The sequence below is a fragment of the Schistocerca gregaria genome, chromosome 2 (assembly GCF_023897955.1).
Source record: "Schistocerca gregaria isolate iqSchGreg1 chromosome 2, iqSchGreg1.2, whole genome shotgun sequence".
NCBI classification, from domain to species: domain Eukaryota; kingdom Metazoa; phylum Arthropoda; class Insecta; order Orthoptera; family Acrididae; genus Schistocerca; species Schistocerca gregaria.
In genome coordinates, this window is record NC_064921.1 from 767,008,116 (window position 1) to 767,027,479 (window position 19,364).

The window sequence follows — 19,364 nt, forward strand, 5'->3', positions numbered from 1 at the left end:
AGGTAGGAATGATCATCAAAATAAAATAAGAGAAATCAGAGCTCGAACAGAAAGGTTTAGGTGTTCGTTTTTCCCGCTCGCTGTTCGGGAGTGGAATAGTAGAGAAATAGTATGATTGTGGTTCGATGAACCCTCTGCCAAGCACTTAAATGTGAATTGCAGAGTAGTCATGTAGATGTAGTGACTTTTGGATTTTTCCAACAATGAAAGACACTCTCCGTGGCCGCACATTCACCAGCCATGCTGCTATTGCCTCAACAATTTTCCAGTGGTCAAAACAGACTCCTAAAGAAGCCTTCGCCGCTGCCATGGAATAATGGCGTCAGCGTTGTGAAAAATGTGTACGTCTACAGGGCGATTACGTCGAGAAGTAACGCCAGTTTCGTAGATTTCGGGTGAGTAATTAATTAGGAAAAAAAAAAAAACCGGAGGCCTTAGAACTTGAATGCTCCTCGTATGTGCTCCAAGACTGAGATAAAGATGAACACTTTGTTTTTGAATGTTTGTTAGAAATATACTGGGTATTACCTGTGGCTCAAGACCAGCTACGACTGCGTAGGCAATTCCCTGCGGGATGGCAGTGAGCCCCACGGTGAAACCAGCGAGTATGTCGTGCAGCAGGTAGTTCCAGCTGTAGCGAGGCAACCACTCGATCACGGGGAATCTTCTCTTCAGAGTCTTCGTGCTGCAGAAGTCCTTGGCGTACTCCTTCATGTGCCTCGTGATTACAGAGCATGTCGTGGCTTCGTTCAAGTCATTTCCACTGTCTGTTGAGCGAAAAGAAGAGAGAACATTTATGTCATTTAATAACGCAATTCAGTTCAGCGAAAGTGGACAGGGGTCTTGCTTGTAAAGGTCATTCCTTTAATAGGTAAGATGAACACTTCGCCAATACAGACATAGTGTGGGCCATTAGTTCGTCTAGTGACAGAATATTGTTTAAATGATTGTGTATAATATATTAAAACAATATTTACCAGCGGAAATTCATCATCAAACAAACAGCATGGTCATACTGTTGCAAACAAACAGAGTGATTATTTAGCCGATAAAATCTAGTGATTGAAACAAATATAGTGATTGAAACACATTAGGGCCCATTCTTCGCTTGTGAGAAACGTTTGGTTCGTACAGGCATCTGAATTAGACAATAGTGTCGAGTACGCAATTATTTTTTGAGGACTGAGACGACACGTCGCTGCATGAACTCCAAGAAACGGAAAACATTTTGAAAGCCGTTTTAATTCATAACCGCTTAACTGCCGCCCAGAACTCACAGAGGTGCGTCGAAACTGGTTCCAAGGCGTGCACATTTCGACCGATGGCGTAGTAAATGAACTAAATAGGATGGAGTCAGATTGCCACGGGAAGTGGAGTGGGAAGAGTGGACATAAATACCCTCATATCCATGGAGAGTTCCTCCATCCATTCTGCTAACCTTCGGTTGATTCGCATGGTTCAAATGGCTCTGAGCACTATGGGACTCAACATCTGAGGTCATCAGTCCCCTAGAACTCAGAACTACTTAAAACGAACTAACCTAAGAACATCACATACATCCATGCACGAGGCAGGATTCGAATCTGCGACCGTAGTGGTCGCGCGATTCCAGACTGAAGCGCCTACAACCGCTCGGCCTCCAAGACACGCCTTCTTCACGTTTTCTTTTGTGATGTTACATATTGGAAGTTCTACGTATGGGTCACCTCTAGGTAACGTACAGGTTGTTTGAATTCATCCGCTTATTTCGTACCTACTGAAACTGAAGGATCAAAAGTCATTAATCGGCTTAGAATGAAGTTCTGCCCAAAATTTAACTTTTTTAGGGTAGGGCATTCCATTTTAACTAACTGAAATATTTTAAGCAATCCTATAAACACAACAACTTCACAGATCAAGTTGACAGTGGACGTACATTATCGCTGGTCTCGTTATCCGACAAGATAGTATCAGGACCGTCACCGATACGCACTTTGTCCTGCAAACCCGACAAGGCCTAATTTTGTCCAGATTTTTCAAAGCACTTTTACGATTTTTAAGGGAAAAAGTGTCACTTTTCGGATTATCATACAAAAGAGTGGTCTTTTGTCAAGTAAGTACGTACGGTTCAGGAAGCGTTGTCACAGACTTGTAGGCGTTTCATCTTAGTAACTCACGGAGGTAAGGCAGATTTACATTTATTTGATTGGATGATGCTATCTGAAACCCCAGAGTGGGTGATGTCTAAAAATGGTGTGAAGATTTCAGGGGATGATTGTTTTCAGGAATATATCCATTTGAAGAGTTTTTAGAAACTAAACGTGCCTCGAAAGACTGGAAGCCTAAACACTCCGTGTAAGAAAAGTGGATTTACTTTCTTATGGAAACCGAAAATCCAGAACTCAAATGACAACTGTTAAAATTATGCGAATATCTGTTTTCTATTTTCGCATACACCGCCACTGTGGAAGAAGTATTTTCGCTGACGTCGTCCAGTGAACTGGTGAAAGAAATCTACTGCTGCCAGGGATTGTAGGATCGGTCGTACAGCGCCAGATTAACTACGACGTGACCTGTTGTTGTTGTTGTCTTCGGTCCTGAGACTGGTTTGATGCAGCTCTCCATGCTACTCTATCCTGTGCAAACTTCTTCATCTCCCAGTACCTACTGTAGCCTACATCCTTCTAAATCTGCTTGATGTATTCATCTCTTGGTCTCCCTCTACGATTTTTACCCTCCACGCTGCCCTCCAGTACTAAATTGGTGATCCCTTGATGCCTCAGAACATGTCGTACCAACCAGCCCCTTCTTCTTGTCAAATTGTGCCACAAACTCCTCTTCTCCTCAATTCTTTTCAATACCTCCTCATTAGTTATGTGATCTACCCATCTAATCTTCAGCATTCTTCTGCAGCACCACATTTCGAAAGCTTCTATTCTCTTCTTGTCCAAACTATTTATCGTCCATGTTTCACTTCCATACATGACTACGCTCCATACAAATACTTTCAGAAACGACTTCCTGACACTTAAATCTATACTCGATGTTAACAAATTTCTCTTCTTCAGAAACGCTTTCCTTGCCATTGCCAGTCTATATTTTATATCCCCTCTACTTCGACCACCGTCAGTTATTCTGCTCCCCAAACAGCAAACCTCCTTTACTACTTTTAAGTGTCTCATTTCCTAATCTAATTCCCTCAGCATCACCCGATTTAATTTGACTACATTCCATTATCCTCGTTTTGCTTTTGTTAATGTTCATCTTATATCCTCCTTTCAAGACACTGTCCATTCCGTTCAACTGCTCTTCCAAGTCCTTTGCCGTCTCTGACAGAGTTACAATGTCATCGGCGAACCTCAAAGTTTTTACTTCGTCTCCATGAATTTTAATACCTACTCCAAATTTTTCTTTTGTTTCCTTTACTGCTTGCTCAATGTACAGATTGAATAACATCGGGGAGAGGCTACAAACCTGTCTCACTCCTTTCCCAACCACTGCTTCCCTTTCATGCCCCTCGACTCTTATTACTGCCATCTGGTTTCTGTACAAATTATAAATAGCCTTTCGCTCCCTGTATTTTACCCCTGCCACCTTCAGAATTTGAAAAAGAGTATTCCAGTCAACATTGTCAAAAGCTTTCTCTAAGTCTACAAATGCTAGCAACGTAGGTTTGCCTTTTCTTAATCTTTCTTCTAAGATAAGTCGTAAGGTCAGTATTGCCTCACGTGTTCCAACATTTCGACGGAATCCAAACTGATCCTCCCCGAGGTCTGCATCTACCAGTTTTTCCATTCGTCTGTAAAGAATTCGCGTTAGTATTTTGCAGCCGTGGCTTATTAAACTGATAGTTCGGTAATTTTCACATCTGTCAGCACCTGCTTTCTTTGGGATTGGAATTATTATATTCTTCTTGAAGTGTGAGGGTATTTCGACTGTCACATACATCTTGCTCACCAGATGGTAGAGTTTTGTCAGGACTGGCTCTCCCAAGGCCGTCAGTAGTTCTAATGGAATGTTGTCTACTCCGGGGGCCTTGTTTCGACTCAGGTCTTTCAGTGCTCTGTCAAACTCTTCACGCAGTATCGTATCTCCCATTTCGTCTTCATCTACATCCTCTTCTATTTCCATAATATTGTCCTCAAGTACATCGCCCTTGTATAAGACTTCTATATACTCCTTCCACCTTTCTGCCTTCCCTTCTTTGCTTAGAACTGGGCTGCCATCTGAGCTCTTGATATTCATACACGTGGTTCTCTTCTCTCCAAAGGTCTCTTTAATTTTCCTGTAGGCAGTATCTATCTTACCCCTAGTGAGATAAGCTTCTACATCCTTACATTTGTCCTCTAGCCATCCCTGTTTAGCCATTTTGCACTTCCTGTCGATCTCATTTTTGAGACGTTTGTATTCCTTTTTGCCTTCTTCATTTACTGCATTTTTATATTTTCTCCTTTCATCAATTAAATTCAATATTTCTTCTGTTACCCAAGGATTTCTAGCAGCCCTCGTCTTTGTACCTACTTTATCCTCTGCTGCCTTCACTACTACATCCCTCAGAGCTACCCATTCTTCTTCTACTGTATTTCTTTCCCCTATTCCTGTCAATTGTTCCCTTATGCTCTCTCTGAAACTCTGTACAACCTCTGGTTCTTTCAGTTTATCCAGGTCCCATCTCCTTAATTTCTCACATTTTTGCAGTTTCTTCAGTTTTAATCTACAGGTCATAACCAATAGATTGTGGTCAGAGTCCACATCTGCCCCTGGAAATGTCTTACAACTTAAAACCTGGTTCCTAAATCTCTGTCTTACCATTATATAATCTATCTGATACCTTTTAGTATCTCCAGGGTTCTTCCACGCATACAACCTTCTTTCATGATTCTTAAACCAAGTGTTAGCTATGATTAAGTTGTGCTCTGTGCAAAATTCTACTAGGCGGCTTCCTCTTTCATTTCTTAGCCCCAATCCATATTCACCTACTATGTTTCCTTCTCTCCCTTTTCCTACACTCGAATTCCAGTCACCCATTACTATTAAATTTTCGTCTCCCTTCACTATCTGAATAATTTCTTTTATTTCATCGTACATTTCTTCAATTTCTTCATCATCTGCAGAGCTAGTTGGCATATAAACTTGTACTACTGTAGTAGGTGTGGGCTTCGTATCTATCTTGGCCACAATAATGCGTTCACTATGCTGTTTGTAGTAGCTTACCCGCATTCCTATTTTCCTATTCATTATTAAACCTACTCCTGCATTACCCCTGTTTGATTTTGTGTTTATAACCCTGTAGTCACCTGACCAGAAGTCTTGTTCCTCCTGCCACCGAACCTCAGTAATTCCGACTATATCTAACTTTAACCTATCCATTTCCCTCTTTAAATTTTTTAACCTATCTGCCCGATTAAGGGATCTGACATTCCACGCTCCGATCCGTAGAATGCCAGTTTTCTTTCTCCTGATAACGACTACAAGGTCATAAATGCATAAAAGGGAAAAAAGATTTGCTGAAAAAGGTGAAATTTACGAAAAATATTGTTTACAAACTACTTCTGTAGCAACAAGTTCCACGTGATTGTGTTCTAAATAAAAAGTAATTATATTAAATAAATTTTTATTTCATTTCCACAGCTCCATCTCAGAGTGTTCCGACGAGGACCCCGCTAGGTATGACAGTAATTATTGCGCAACGTGTACCAATACCAAGGGGATAATTTTCATGAATCCGTTTCTGCGCTAAAACGATAGATTCTGCCCCAGCTTATCACTGAGATATAGTAACACGTGCAAAGTGCTGATCAGACTACCCAGTTTCGTGTTTGGGACGTCCAGTGACGATATTCGTGAATTGTGGGTGTGTTTCTCACTCAGTAACAAGCCTTTTGTGGCGAGTGAATCAGTATTTCGATGAGTCTCGTGAACGAACACTGGAATGTGATCGGCTATCTCCGCACCAGAGTTTACTATGGGATTAAAATTAAATACGGCACTAAGCCAGAGCACATAAGACCACGCGTGCGAGGAACAATAGCTTTTAGATTACATTGTTGTTTATCGCTCTCTGAGTGGCACTGATACTGCAGCTACCTGACCGCCCACGTGTTTGAACGGTATCACGAATATTAATAATGCAGGAAAATACAAGCAAATATACGTTTTTTTAACTAAATAACAGAAGGCAGGTAGAAAGTTAGCCTGAAGAAGATTTTACGCGAGGTGTTTCTTTTTAATATAAATATAAAGCAGTAATCGGAATATATATAAAATACAACCGGCACTGTTGGTCTATCATTGTAGCTGAACAAGCACAATACCTGACTGTCATTCGTAGAATCAAGTTTGATTCTCAGTACTGTCAAAGGATTTTCCTTTGCTGGGAGAGCTGGAGTCCCTGGACAGGCAGTGGTTCTGCTTTTAAAAAGGCGGCCCGGAGAGCGCTGTGCCTAACGCACTTCCCTCTGGCTGTAGCTCAACTTAATTTTTTTTTTTTTTTTTTTTGGTTAGACGACAATACCATCACTTTCAAGCTTATTACGTCTAGCGTTATAAACGTGCTCCTGCATAACATGAAATGCAATAAACAAATAGTGCCACAGAGGTGAAACTGATATTCACTTTCCTGCAGAAATAAAATGTCACTTTGTATTAGAACAAAGTACGTATCGCGTTCCTCGACAGTAACACAGAATTTTTCGGAAGCAGGCATGGTATTCAGCGATTGCGCCGCTTCGCAGATGTAGCCTTTGATCGTGGTCCAGGTCAACGATGAACTGGCTTGCTAGAAGCTGAATGCTGCTTGCAGTTTTATAACGTCACTGCTTTCCGGAACGCAGGCGACCAAATATGAGCGTGCGGACGATCCATTCCCTCTTCTGGCGCTCAGAGATAGCGGACTCCAGTCTGTCTATAATAGGGTGACCAAACGTCCCGGAAAACCGGGATTGTCCCGATTTTCATCCCCGTGTTCCGGTTTCCCGAAAATTTGTTTCGGGACGCTCAAAAGTCCCGGAATTCAGTTTTTAAATACATTTCGTGAAACTTTCTCAGATTTTTGGGATTTCGCTATATTAAAGGAAATACAACACAGGAGATTAATATATCTTAGCTTATCTATCTAAAACCTCCATTGTCCCATACTAGTAATCACAGTATCAGTATTGATACACTCAGGCAATAATTTACTTTGAGCGGTACTTTTTACAACAAGTAGTAAGTTGTATTACTGTAACAGAGCTATGAAACTGTGCGATTGTCGCGCCATTTACTCACACACTCATTGTCAGAACAGTGTAGTAGTTGATGTTTTGTCAGACAAACTGCAATAGTTTTTTCTCATATTAGTGGTATTATTGCTGCAGTACTCTGAAACGCAATGCCGAAACGTGCCTGCAAGTTCAGTGACTGTTATTCCAAGGAATGGTATTTCATTATGAAAGGTCGTTTTGATTACGAAGCAGAGTGTTCCGTATGTAACTGTTTTATTAGTATAAGTCATTGTGGACGTTCCAACATAGTTGATCACATCAGGTCAAAGAAACACATTAATAGATACAGTGCACCGAGCTGCAGTAAAACTCTACAAAATTATTTTGTGAAACATCAGTCAAGTGAAGAGACGAAAGTTCGAGCAGCCGAGCTTACACTAGCCTACCACACGGTAAAACATCACCAAATTTATAGATCTAGTGATTGTACTAATAAGCTTAACAGCATTATATTTTATGATTCTTCCATTGCACGAAAGTTTAGTTCAGCAAAAATTAAAGTGTCAGTCTTAGTGAAAGGAGTTATTGCTCCCCAGAGTGTAAAGGAACGCCTTGAATACATCAAAAAGTCTTCTTTCTACGAGATATCCACTGATGCCAGCAATCATAAGGCCACTAAAATATTTCCGTTTGTTATTCAGTTTTTCGATATTAATCAGGGAATTTAGACCAAACTTTTGAAGGTGAGTCCACTACCTAATGAAACATCTGACGAAATTTCAAGATTTTGTATGAATACTATCGAAATGTTTGATCTTGAGAAAAATAGATGTATGGCATTTTGTGGAGACAACACCAACACAAACTTTGGTGGTTTAAAAAGACAAGGCAAATGCAACGTATTTACCAAATTAAAGGCAACATTGCATGAAAACATTGAAGGCATAGGTTGCCCTGCACATGGTTTACACAATAGCGTGCAGACATCTGCTGACAGTTTAAGCTGTGATGTTGAAACTATCGTCATGAAGGTATACCCACACTTTTACATATATACTGTCAGAACAGAGAGGCTTAAGGAGTTCTGTGATTATGTGGGAACTTAATATACAAATGTAATGTGTCACTCGAACACTCGCTGGTTATCACTGTTTCCAGCAGTTGAAAGAGTAATCCGCCTGTTTGAACCGTTAAGAGATTTTTTCCGAAATGAAGACAAAGCTCCCAAAATATTGGTTCAGTTTTTCAGTAACCGTTTAAGTGAAGCCTACTTATGGTTCATTCACAGTTAGCTTAGCACTTAGCAGGATGGGATAAAGGAAATTGAGGGAAGCACGAAAAGTGTAATAGACGTAAATGATGTTTTGAAAAATACTCTGGAAACTGTTACTAAGAGGGGAAAACAGCAGTTTATTTCTTTTAATGTTAAATCTGTCCTTAAAAGAGCAGAAGTATCAGAAGCAGCAGAAAGGAGTTTTAGAGAAGAAGTTATCAAGTTTTATGACACTTGTGTAGAATATCTCAGCAAGTGGAGCGCCTCATATTTACTCTCATCGCCGGTGTTTGATTGGATGTTACTGAAGAGAGTGCCAAAATGGGAAAGTGTTGAAGAGACAGTTTCTTATTTGAAGAGTAAAGAGATTGAAATCGATGATTCCATTCTCTTTGATCAGTTCGGCATACTGACAAATTTTGTTGAAGAAAGTCTTCACAAGTGGAATGATGAAAAAAAAAACCATTGGAATATCATGAGAAGTGGGTGAGTTTTTTTAAAAGGTGTGACTGTCTTCAGCATTACTCTGAATTGGTAATAATTACAAGGTATTTATTTGCAATCCCAGCCCATAATGACAATGTGGAAAGAATATTTTCTTTCATGAATATCTAGTGGACTGATGAAAGAAACAGAATGGAGGTGGACCATCTTGAAGCAATCCTGCAGATCCTGTACAACTACAAAATGGATTGTACCGAGTTTTATCACTGTGTCTCAAAGAACAAAGACATGATCAAGAAGACTGGAGGCAGTGAAAAGTACCCTTTTCTCCAAGGACAGTCAATTCCATATACAAGTGCTCAGTAATATTAAAGCTCATGTTAATATTAATTGATTAAAAGTTGAATGGCTGTAAAATTTTGTAAAATCGTAATACATTTCTTTATACTGTATACGTTTATTAAATGTCATTAATTATACATATAATCTAGATTATATCAATCTTTTGTATCCTCTTATTAGTTATAATAATCGGGTTAACGAAATGTATCAACAAAACATTAATATTTAAAATTAAGAAACCTGGATACATGTGGAATGAGGTTTCCATTGGCAGCCGGGTGAATGTGTCCCGGTTTCACCGAAAATAATTAGGTCACCCTAGTCTATAACGACAGACTCTATCGCCGCCGCTTAAGAATATTAAAGATTAGTTCCCATATAATAATCCAGGTCTTATCTGAAATATGTAATAGATTACAAACTCAAGTCATTTTTGAAAAGAGTCGGAAATCGTTGACAAGTCCCTGTTTAAGGAAGGTGATGGAAGAGATGACAATAACTACTGACATTTTCCAAACTTTTTGAGAATGTGTATTTTAGAACAGTATCTCATTTAAACAACAATAATATCCTCAGCATGTCACAGTTTGGATTTCAGAAGCGTTGCTTACTGTGAATGCCATTTACATGTTCATTCTCGAAATTTTGCAAGCATTAAATAATAAAATAGTGGCGGTTAGCATTTTCTGCGACCCATATAAGGCATTTGCCTGTACAAATCACGGAATTATCTTAGATAAACTGAAGTTTTGTGGAACTGATGGTATAGCCAACCAATGGGTAATATCATATCCAACCAAAAGTGTAGTCAAATGTTGATGGCGTTAGGACAGCAACCAGCCACAAATTTACTTTCAGTTCCTTTATTCAAAGGGTACCGTACCGGTTTCGAATTGTTGTGATTCATCCTCAGACGGTTTACACGCTTTCTGTATGACAAATGGTTCTGAGCACTATGCGACTTAACTTCTGAGGTCATCAGTCGCCTAGAACTTAGAACTAATTAAACCTAACTAACACACATCCATGCCCGAGGCAGGACTCGAAGCTGCGACCGTAGCGGGCGCTCGGCTCCAGACTGTAGCGCCTAGAACCGCACGGCCACTCCGGCCGTCTTTTATGACACACCACATGTCATAAAGAAAGCGTGTAAACAGTCTGAGGATGAATCACAACGATTGGAAACCGGTAACGGTACCCTTTGAATAAAGGAACTGAAAGTAAATATGTGGCTGGTTGCTGTCCTAACACCATCAACATTTGTCTTCAAACAACAGCGACGGTCTCCATCATGTCATCATATGACAAAATTGCAAAAGTGTAGCGTCTAGGAATCCTGCGTACTCGATTCGCTAGACATACAATCAAACAAGTAGTATTAATTATTTTTATTACAATAAGAAAATTACAAAACTTGACAATTACACAGATGTGTCGCAAGCAAAGGGGGACATACGAAATAATCAATCTTCTACATTATAGACAACCCTAAGTCTGTGCTGCATAGAGAGTACATGCGAAGTGATCTGGAGTTGACGCTGCTACCCAAGTCGCTAATCTTGAAGCGGCTATTCAACTGGAACGTCATCAGTCGGCCGCGGCGCGTACATCCTCTTCACATGGGGGCTGCTGCCGTCGCATTGTCGCCCTGAAGAGAGGTCCAGTCAGCATGCGATTGGATGACTTCTTCTCAGAGCCTACTCTGTTCTGTCGTACCCGACTAGTTTCACAGCGCCTGACTTTACGCCATAACAAAAAGAATGCTGGATGTTGTACTTAGAACTTCAACGAATACAATGAGGTGACAAAAGACATGGGATAGCGATGTGCACATGTACAGACAACGGTAGTGCCCCATACACAAGGTATAAGAGCGCAATGTATTGGCAGAGCTGTCATTTGTACTCAGGTGGTTCATGTGAAAAGTTTTCCGATGTGATTATTGCCGCATGACAGTAATTTCAACACGGAATGGTAGTGCTTTCGTTATGAGTTTCAGTATTCTGAGATACACAGTGTCAAGAGTGTGCCGAGAATATCGAACTTCAGGAATTATATCTCACCATGGACAACACAGTAGTCGATGGCTTCCACTTCACGACAGAGAGCAGCGGCGTTTGCTTTGAGTTGTCAGTGATAACAGACAAGAAACACTGTGTGAAATAACTGCAGAAATCAATGTGAGACTACGACGAACGTATCAGTTAGGCATTAATGGGCTATGGCAGCAGACGACCGACGTGAGTGCCTTTGCTAACAGCACGACATCACCTGCAGTGCCTCTCCTGGGTTCGAGACCTTATTGGTTGTATCCTAGACAAGTATAAAAACGCCGTTGTTCAGATGGATCTCTATTTCAGCTAGTAAGAGCTATGGTAGCGTGGAAGTGGTTCTGTTTGGCTACTTGGTGACTATTTGCAGCCATTCATAGATTTTCATATTCCCAAACAATGATGGAATTTTAATGGATGACAATGTGCCATGTCACCAGGCCACAGTTGTTAGTGATTAGTTTGAAGAACATTCTAAACAGTTCGAGCGAATGATTTGGCCACCCATCGAAACTTTATGGCACATAATCAAGGGATCAGTTCGTGCTTAAAATCCTGCACCGACAGCAATTTCGCAGTTATAGACGGCTGTGGAGCCAGCGTGGCTCAATATTTCTGCAGGGGACTTCGAACATCTTGCTAAGTGCATACCAAATCGAGTAGTTGCACTAGGCCGGCCAAAAGGATGTCTGATACGATTTTAGGAGGTATCGAACGACTTTTGTCTCTTCAAAGTATATTCTAAACAGTGAATCAGCGTCGGATACGTATTATTTATTCTCGGACTTACAGTAAGGTACGCTTACTTGCTTACCATGTGACTTTTCCGTCTTCTACAGTTATTCTGGATTCCGTAGAAATGTTGGAACACGGATGCAATACTCACCCTACGACTTATCTTAGAAGAAAGATTAAGGAAAGGCAAATCTACGTTTCTAGCATTTGTAGACTTAGAGAAAGCTTTTGACAATGTTGATTGGAATACTCTCTTTCAAATTCTGAAGGTGGCAGGGGTAAAATACAGGGAGCGAAAGGCTATTTACAATTTGTACAGAAAACAGATGGCAGTTATAAGAGTCGATGGACATCAAAGGCAAGTAGTGGTTGGGAAAGCAGTGAGACAGGGTTGTAGCCTATCCCCGATGTTATTCAATCTGTATATTGAGCAAGCAATAAAGGAAACAAAAGAAAAGTTTGGAGTAAGTATTAAAATCCATGCAGAAGAAATAAAAACTTTGAGGTTCGCCGATGACATTGTACTTCTGTCAGAGACAGCAAAGGACTTGGAAGAACAGTTGCACGGAATGGACAGTGTGCTCCCTGCCGCCGTTGGATAAGCAGCTGCAGCAGCAAGTCGTATAACCCTAGCTTACTTATTTGTTAGATAGTTTAATTAATTTCTTTGCGTGTTTTTGGGTACTTGCATTGTTTAATTCATATATTTCGGGCGTATTATAGTATTTGACAGTTGTAGCATCGCGCTTTAGTGTTTACTTCGTAGATTCTTATTTAAATTGCGTGTGAGTTTCGTATGGGAGGTGCAATTTCGAGTTTTAGTTACTGTAATCGTAAATTCAGCAGATTGTAGCGCAGTCGTTAGGCATTTGTACAGGTTAGTTGATACATTCTTTGCGTGTTCCGCTTGCGTTATCTAGGCACGGACTCGTGTTTCGGTAACTGTTGTTAAACATCGATTAGAATGGACAGGGACTGCGATTGCTCTGTTCGGATGAGGGCCGACTTGGCATCCCTTCGCTCACAGCTGCAATCGGCGCTGACTTCGGTCGCGCAGCTTGAGGCTGTTGCCAATGGGCACCACTGTGGGAAGCCGGACTTGGGTATCACGGGGATGTCAACCTCGTCCCGTCTGTCCCCAGATCGGTCTGCCGCTGTGGTTGCCCCGGTTGCTGCCCGCAGTGGGGCTGAGCCCTCGCCTGTGGTTGATTGGGAGGTCGTTCCAAGGCGTGGCAGGCAGCGAAAGGCGTCCCCGGAGGCTGATCAGAAAGCCTCCCCGGTTTCAGGCACTGTCTCTGGCTGAGACAGATGCAGCTCCCTGCCCTGTTTCAGAGGATCATTCTCAGCCTTCAAGGTCCGGGCAATCGCAGAGGGTGGGCTTACTGGTAGTTGGGAGCTCCAATGTTAGGCGCGTAATGGGGCCCCTTAGGGATACGGCGGCTAAGGAGGGGAAGAAATCCAGTGTGCACTCCGTGTGCATTCCGGGAGGAGTCATTCCTGATGTGGAAAGGGTCCTTCCGGATGCCATGAGGAGCACAGGGTGCAGCCAGCTGCAGGTGGTGGCACATGTCGGCACTAATGACGTGTGTCGCTTTGGATCTGAGGAAATTCTCTCTGGATTCCAGCGGCTATCTTATTTGGTGAAGGCTGCCGGTCTTGCTTACGAGATGAAGGCAGAGCTCACCATCTGCAGCATCGTTGACAGAACCGACTGCGGACCTATGGTGCAGAGCCGGGTGGAGGGTCTGAATCAGAGGCTCAGACGGTTTTGCGACCGTGTTGGCTGCAGATTCCTTGACTTGCTCCATAGGGTGGTGGGGTTTCGGGTTCCGCTGAATAGGTCAGGAGTTCACTACACTCAGATGGCGGCTACACGGGTAGCGGAGGCTGTGTGGTATGGACTGGGCGGTTTTTTTAGGTTAGAAGGCCTCGGGAAAGTACGGGGTGGGCTGCAATGTCAAAGGGTGCATGGCAATTACAGGACGTGCTTGGATCAAGGAACAGTTGGAATTATAGTTGTAAATTGTTGTAGTTGCGCTGGAAAAGTCCCTGAGCTTCAAGCGCTAATAGAAAACACAGAAGCTGATATCGTTATAGGTACAGAAAGCTGGCTAAAGCCTGAAATAAGTTCTGCAGAAATTTTTACGAAGTCTCAGACAGTGTTCAGGAAAGATAGATTAGGCAGAATTGGTGGTGGAGTGTTTGTGTCTGTTAGTAGTGGTTTATCTTGTAGTGAAGTCGAAGTAGATACTCCGTGCGAATTGGTATGGGTGCAGGTTATACTTAACAGCCGAATTAAGTTAATAATTGGCTCCTTCTACCGACCCCCAGACTCCGATGATACAGTTGCGGAACAGTTCAGAGAAAGTTTGAGTCTTGTAACAAATAAATACCCCACTCATACGGTTGTAGCTGGTGGGGACTTCAACCTACCCTCGGTATGTTGGCAAAAATACTTGTTCAAAACCGGTGGTAGGCAGAAAACGTCTTCCGAGATTGTCCTAAATGCTTTCTCCTAAAATTATTTCGAGCAGTTAGTCCACGAACCCACGCGAATTGTAAATGGTTGCGAAAACACACTTGACCTCTTGGCCACAAACAATCCAGAGCTGATAGAGAGCATCATGACTGATACAGGGATTAGTGATCACAAGGTCATTGTAGCTAGGCTCAATACCATTTCCGAAATTCCTTCACCAGGGAAGACGAATGGAATATTCCAGAATTTGAAACACGAACATCTGCTAGCATGAGTTTCTTAGAAGTAGATGCCTTAGGGGTTGCGAAGCAACTCAAATCGCTTGATACGGGCAAGTCTTCAGGTCCAGATTGTATACTGATTAGGTTCCTTTCAGATTACGCTGATACTATAGCTCCCTACTTAGCACTCATATACAACCGCTCGCTCACCGATAGATCTGTACCTACAGATTGGAAAATTGCGCAGGTCGCACCAGTGTTCAAGAAGGGTAGTAGGAGTAATCCATTTAACTACAGACCTATATCATTGACGTCGGTTTGCTGTAGGGTTTTGGAGCATATACTGTATTCAAACATTATGAATCACCTCGAAGGGAACGATCTATTGACACGTAATCAGCATGGCTTCAGAAAACATCGCTCTTGTGCAACGCAGCTAGCTCTTTATTCGCACGAAGTAATGGCCGCTATCGACAGGGGATCTCAAGTTGATTCCGTATTTCTAGATTTCCGGAAAGCTTTTGACACCGTTCCTCACAAGCGACTTCTAATCAAGCTGCGGAGCTATGGGGTATCGTCTCAGTTGTGCGACTGGATTCGTGATTTCCTGTCAGGAAGGTCGCAGTTCGTAGTAATAGACGGCAAATCATCGAGTAAAACTAAAGTGATATCAGTTGTTCCCCAGGAAGCGTCCTGGGACCTCTACTGTTCCTGATCTATATAAATGACCTGGGTGACAATCTGAGCAGTTCTCTTAGACTGTTCGTAGATGATGCTGTAATTTACCGTCTAGTAAGGTCATCCGAAGACCAGTATCAGCTGCAAAGCGATTTAGAAAAGATTGCTGTATGGTGTGTCAGGTGGCAGTTGACGCTAAATAACGAAAAGTGTGAGATGATCCACATGAGTTCGAAAAGAAATCCGTTGGAATTCGATTACTCGATAAATAGTACAATTCTCAAGGCTGTCAATTGAACTAAGTACTTGGGTGTCAAAATTACGAACAACTTCAGTTGGAAGGACCACATAGATAATATTGTCGGGAAGGCGAGCCAAAGGTTGCGTTTCATTGGCAGGACACTTAGAAGATGCAACAAGTCCACTAAAGAGACAGCTTACACTACACTCGTTCGTCCTCTGTTAGAATATTGCTGCGCGGGTGGGATACTTACCAGGTGGGATTGACGGAGGACATCGAAAGGGTGCAAAAAAGGGCAGCTCGTTTTGTATTATCGCGTTATAGGGAAGAGAGTGTGGCAGATATGATACACGAGTTGGGATGGAAGTCATTACAGCATAGACGTTTTTGGTCACGGCGAGACCTTTTTACGAAATTTCAGTCACCAACTTTCGCTTCCGAATGCGAAAATATTTTGTTGAGCCCAACCTACGTAGGTAGGAATGATCATCAAAATAAAATAAGAGAAATCAGAGCTCGAACAGAAAGGTTTAGGTGTTTGTTTTTCCCGCTCGCTGTTCGGGAGTGGAATAGTAGAGAGATAGTATGATTGTGGTTCGATGAACCCTCTGCCAAGCACTTAAATGTGAATTGCAGAGTAGTCATGTAGATGTAGATGTAGACAGTGTCTTGAAAGGAGGGTATAAGATGAACACCAATAAAAGCAAAACGAGGATAGTGGAATGTCGTCGAATTAAGTCGGCTGATGCTGAGGGAATTAGATTAGGAAATGAGGCACTTAAAGTAGTAAAGGAGTTTTGCTATTTGGGGAGCAAAATAACTGATGATGGTCGAAGTAGAGAGGATATAAAATGTAGACTGGCAATGGCAAGGAAAGCGTTTCTGGAGAAGAGAAATTTGTTAACATCGAGTATTGATTTAAGTGTCAGGAAGTCGTTTCTGAAAGTATTTGTACGGAGTGTAGCCATGTATGGAAGTGAAACGTGGACGATAAGAAGCTTAGACAAGAAGAGAACAGAAGCTTTCGAAATGTGGTGGTACAGAAGAATGCTGAAGATTAGATGGGTTGATCACATAACTAATAAGGAGGTATTGAATAGAATTGGGGAGAAGAGGAGTTTGTGGCACAACTTGACTAGAAGAAGGGATCGGTTGGTAGGACATGTTCTGAGACATCGAGGGATCACCAATTTAGTATTGGAGGGCAGCGTGGAGGGTAAAAATCGTAGAGGGAGACAAAGAGATCAATACACTAAACAGATTCAGAAGGATGTAGGTTGCAGTAGGTACTGGGAGATGATGAAGCTTGCACAGGATAGAGTTGCATGGAGAGCTGCATCAAACCAGTCTCAGGACTGAAGACCACAACAACAAACAACAGTTCTTCTTGTGTCAAATCCCTGTGCGTAGGGACTTCAGGAAGTAAATTACCCAAGTCGTCTTACACTAAGACATTCCGCAACAAGACCGGCGCATTTTCAGAGGAGAGCACTTTTCCCGTGTTTCCTACAAACACAGTTTTGCTACGGTCCGAATAATAGGTGCATCTCAGTGTGCGAGTGAAATGGCGTGGCAACTGGGAACTTAATTCAAAGCTGAAGTTCGCTGCACTGTTCGATTCTTGTGGGCAAAACGTTTAAATTGCCCACAGATTCGCCGTGAAATTCTGACCGCTTAAGACAAAATGCAGTTACACACAGGCACCGCGAAATTATGGTGGTTTATTGATCAGCTGCAAAGCTGAGTCCAGCTGAAATAAAAGGGTGCGAGCCAGGGGGCGCCGTGTCCTTGGGTCCTCTGCTGCTTGCGCACCCTCTGCCCCCCCCCCTCCCACCAATTCTTTTCGGGTGCTCAGCATCCTCCCAAAATGGCGAAGGAAGGTAAAGAAATATTAAAAAATAGAAAAGTCTGTAAAAATTTCAGAGCAGCCAATTATGCCAATTTCTACGTCGTGCTCTGGTTTGTCCCAGGCAAGCACGGCGTAGTGCTTCTCAGCCTAAAGAAACAAATGACTAGTATTCAGCGCTACTTTCTAGTGGAAATGTCGCTAGTGCTGTTTAACGTTCCTCCCAACGGGCAACGGCCGGAAGATATTTAAACCGCCCGCTTTGCGTCGACAGATATTTATGCCCTCAGTGCCGTTCTTTGTAGAGCAGTAAGTTTTACAAGTTGCGACATGGTCGCGGATTTAAACAGTAATCCAGGATGAGTTGAACGAAATTCATTCTGCAGTAAGTTTTAGTTTACATTTTTATTATTGCGTAGCACATTATCATTTACAATTACAATTTGTTTTGCTTATTTCTTTCTTGTACTTGGTTTTTGTATTTGAAAAATTCATTGTTCGCTTGTCAATGAAGAAAAGTGATTCGGCAACGACATAATGCAGACATTGCTACAGGTGGCTCCAATTCAGCTGCTGTAGCGAATGAAACAAAGAAAAGTGCTCACGTAAATGGTGGCCATTCTTTTCAAAAAGGGAGGGAAGAGAAATGTAATTGGATGTTATACAACTTGAAGTTCGGTGAACTGTTTTGATTTGCACGTAAGGAAATGAGTTCCTCTTGGGTGCCTTTTGTACAGAAAACTAAAGAAGATGAAGATGTTACAAAAGCATTCGTTGAAAACTGCTATGGCTCACTTCAAAGAAACAAACATTTCTTCTTTCCAAAACTGAAGGATGCAGTTATGAAATATAATTTTGGAAGGATGTCTCAACCAGAAAGATTAACTTTGCACGGAAATAGATTATGACGATGTTAGATGTGTGTAAACCTAAAAATTGTTTGGTTGGAAGTAAGAGAGACTCAGTGCACTTCTTTTGCTCAAAGATGCACGTCGGCGAATTGATTCCCGAGGGGATGAAACTGATATTGCGTTAACTATACCGGTTTCGATATGCACAGAAGATTTTCCTTCTCCGCCCTTAGAAGATTATAAGTTCATATGCTCAAGACCATGACTCAGGATAAATTGAACGACAACGCAGTCATGTAGGTCTATAAACAAGAAGCCGTAAACTTGAACCTTGACTCTGTGGGGAACATTTTCACCAAACAATTCACTGTTCGTAGGTACACACTCTTCGTGAGTGAGATTTAGAAATTACAAAAACATTTGAAAAAATAATACCACTCTGTGCGGACTGTGAATAAATTTTTATATTTATTGGTTAGCGGGTGAAAGAACACAATTAAAAATAGTTTGGTTACTTTCCTAATCAGTGCCTGTTCAAGAATACATGGAACTGGATTTTCAGGCGGGTTGGTTTTCAGCATTAGTGAACTGTGATCTAGAGCGCCCATATTGATTTCAGAAGTGTTATAAGCGTGCTCGTGTGTAACACGAGAAGTAGTAAACATGTAGCGTCTCACAGCTGAAATGGATTGTCGCTGTCATACAGCAATATAACGTTCATCAGTATCAGAATAAAATACGTACCGCTTTTCTCAGTAGTAAACCACAATTCGTCGCGAGCAGGCACGGTATTCGGCAGTTACGTCACTTTGCCTTGCAATATAGCCTCCGATCGCGGCCCAAGTCAACGATGAAATTGGATTGTTAGGAACAGGAGGCTGCTTGTAGTTGTATAACGAAACTGGTTGCCGAAGCCGGCCGTGGTGACCGAGCGGATCAAGGCGCTTCAGTCTGGAACCGCGTGACCGCTACGGTCGCAGGTTCGAATCCTGCCTCGGGCATGGATGAGTGTGATGTCC

General features: G+C 42.0%; 1 protein-coding gene across 3 annotated transcripts in view; it reads right to left on the reverse strand.

Moving 5' to 3' along the window:
* Positions 1-19,364, reverse strand: part of LOC126334991 (sodium-independent sulfate anion transporter-like) — a 206,127-nt gene that overhangs the window by 87,985 nt on the left and 98,778 nt on the right. For 2 of the 3 annotated variants that reach the window (XM_049997806.1, XM_049997805.1), the window contains exon 2: positions 529-767. In XM_049997806.1, coding sequence (XP_049853763.1) covers positions 529-767 — 239 coding nt within the window. Of the gene's footprint in view, positions 1-528; positions 768-19,364 lie in introns of those variants that run through there. The other variant, XM_049997807.1, reaches the window with a different exon arrangement.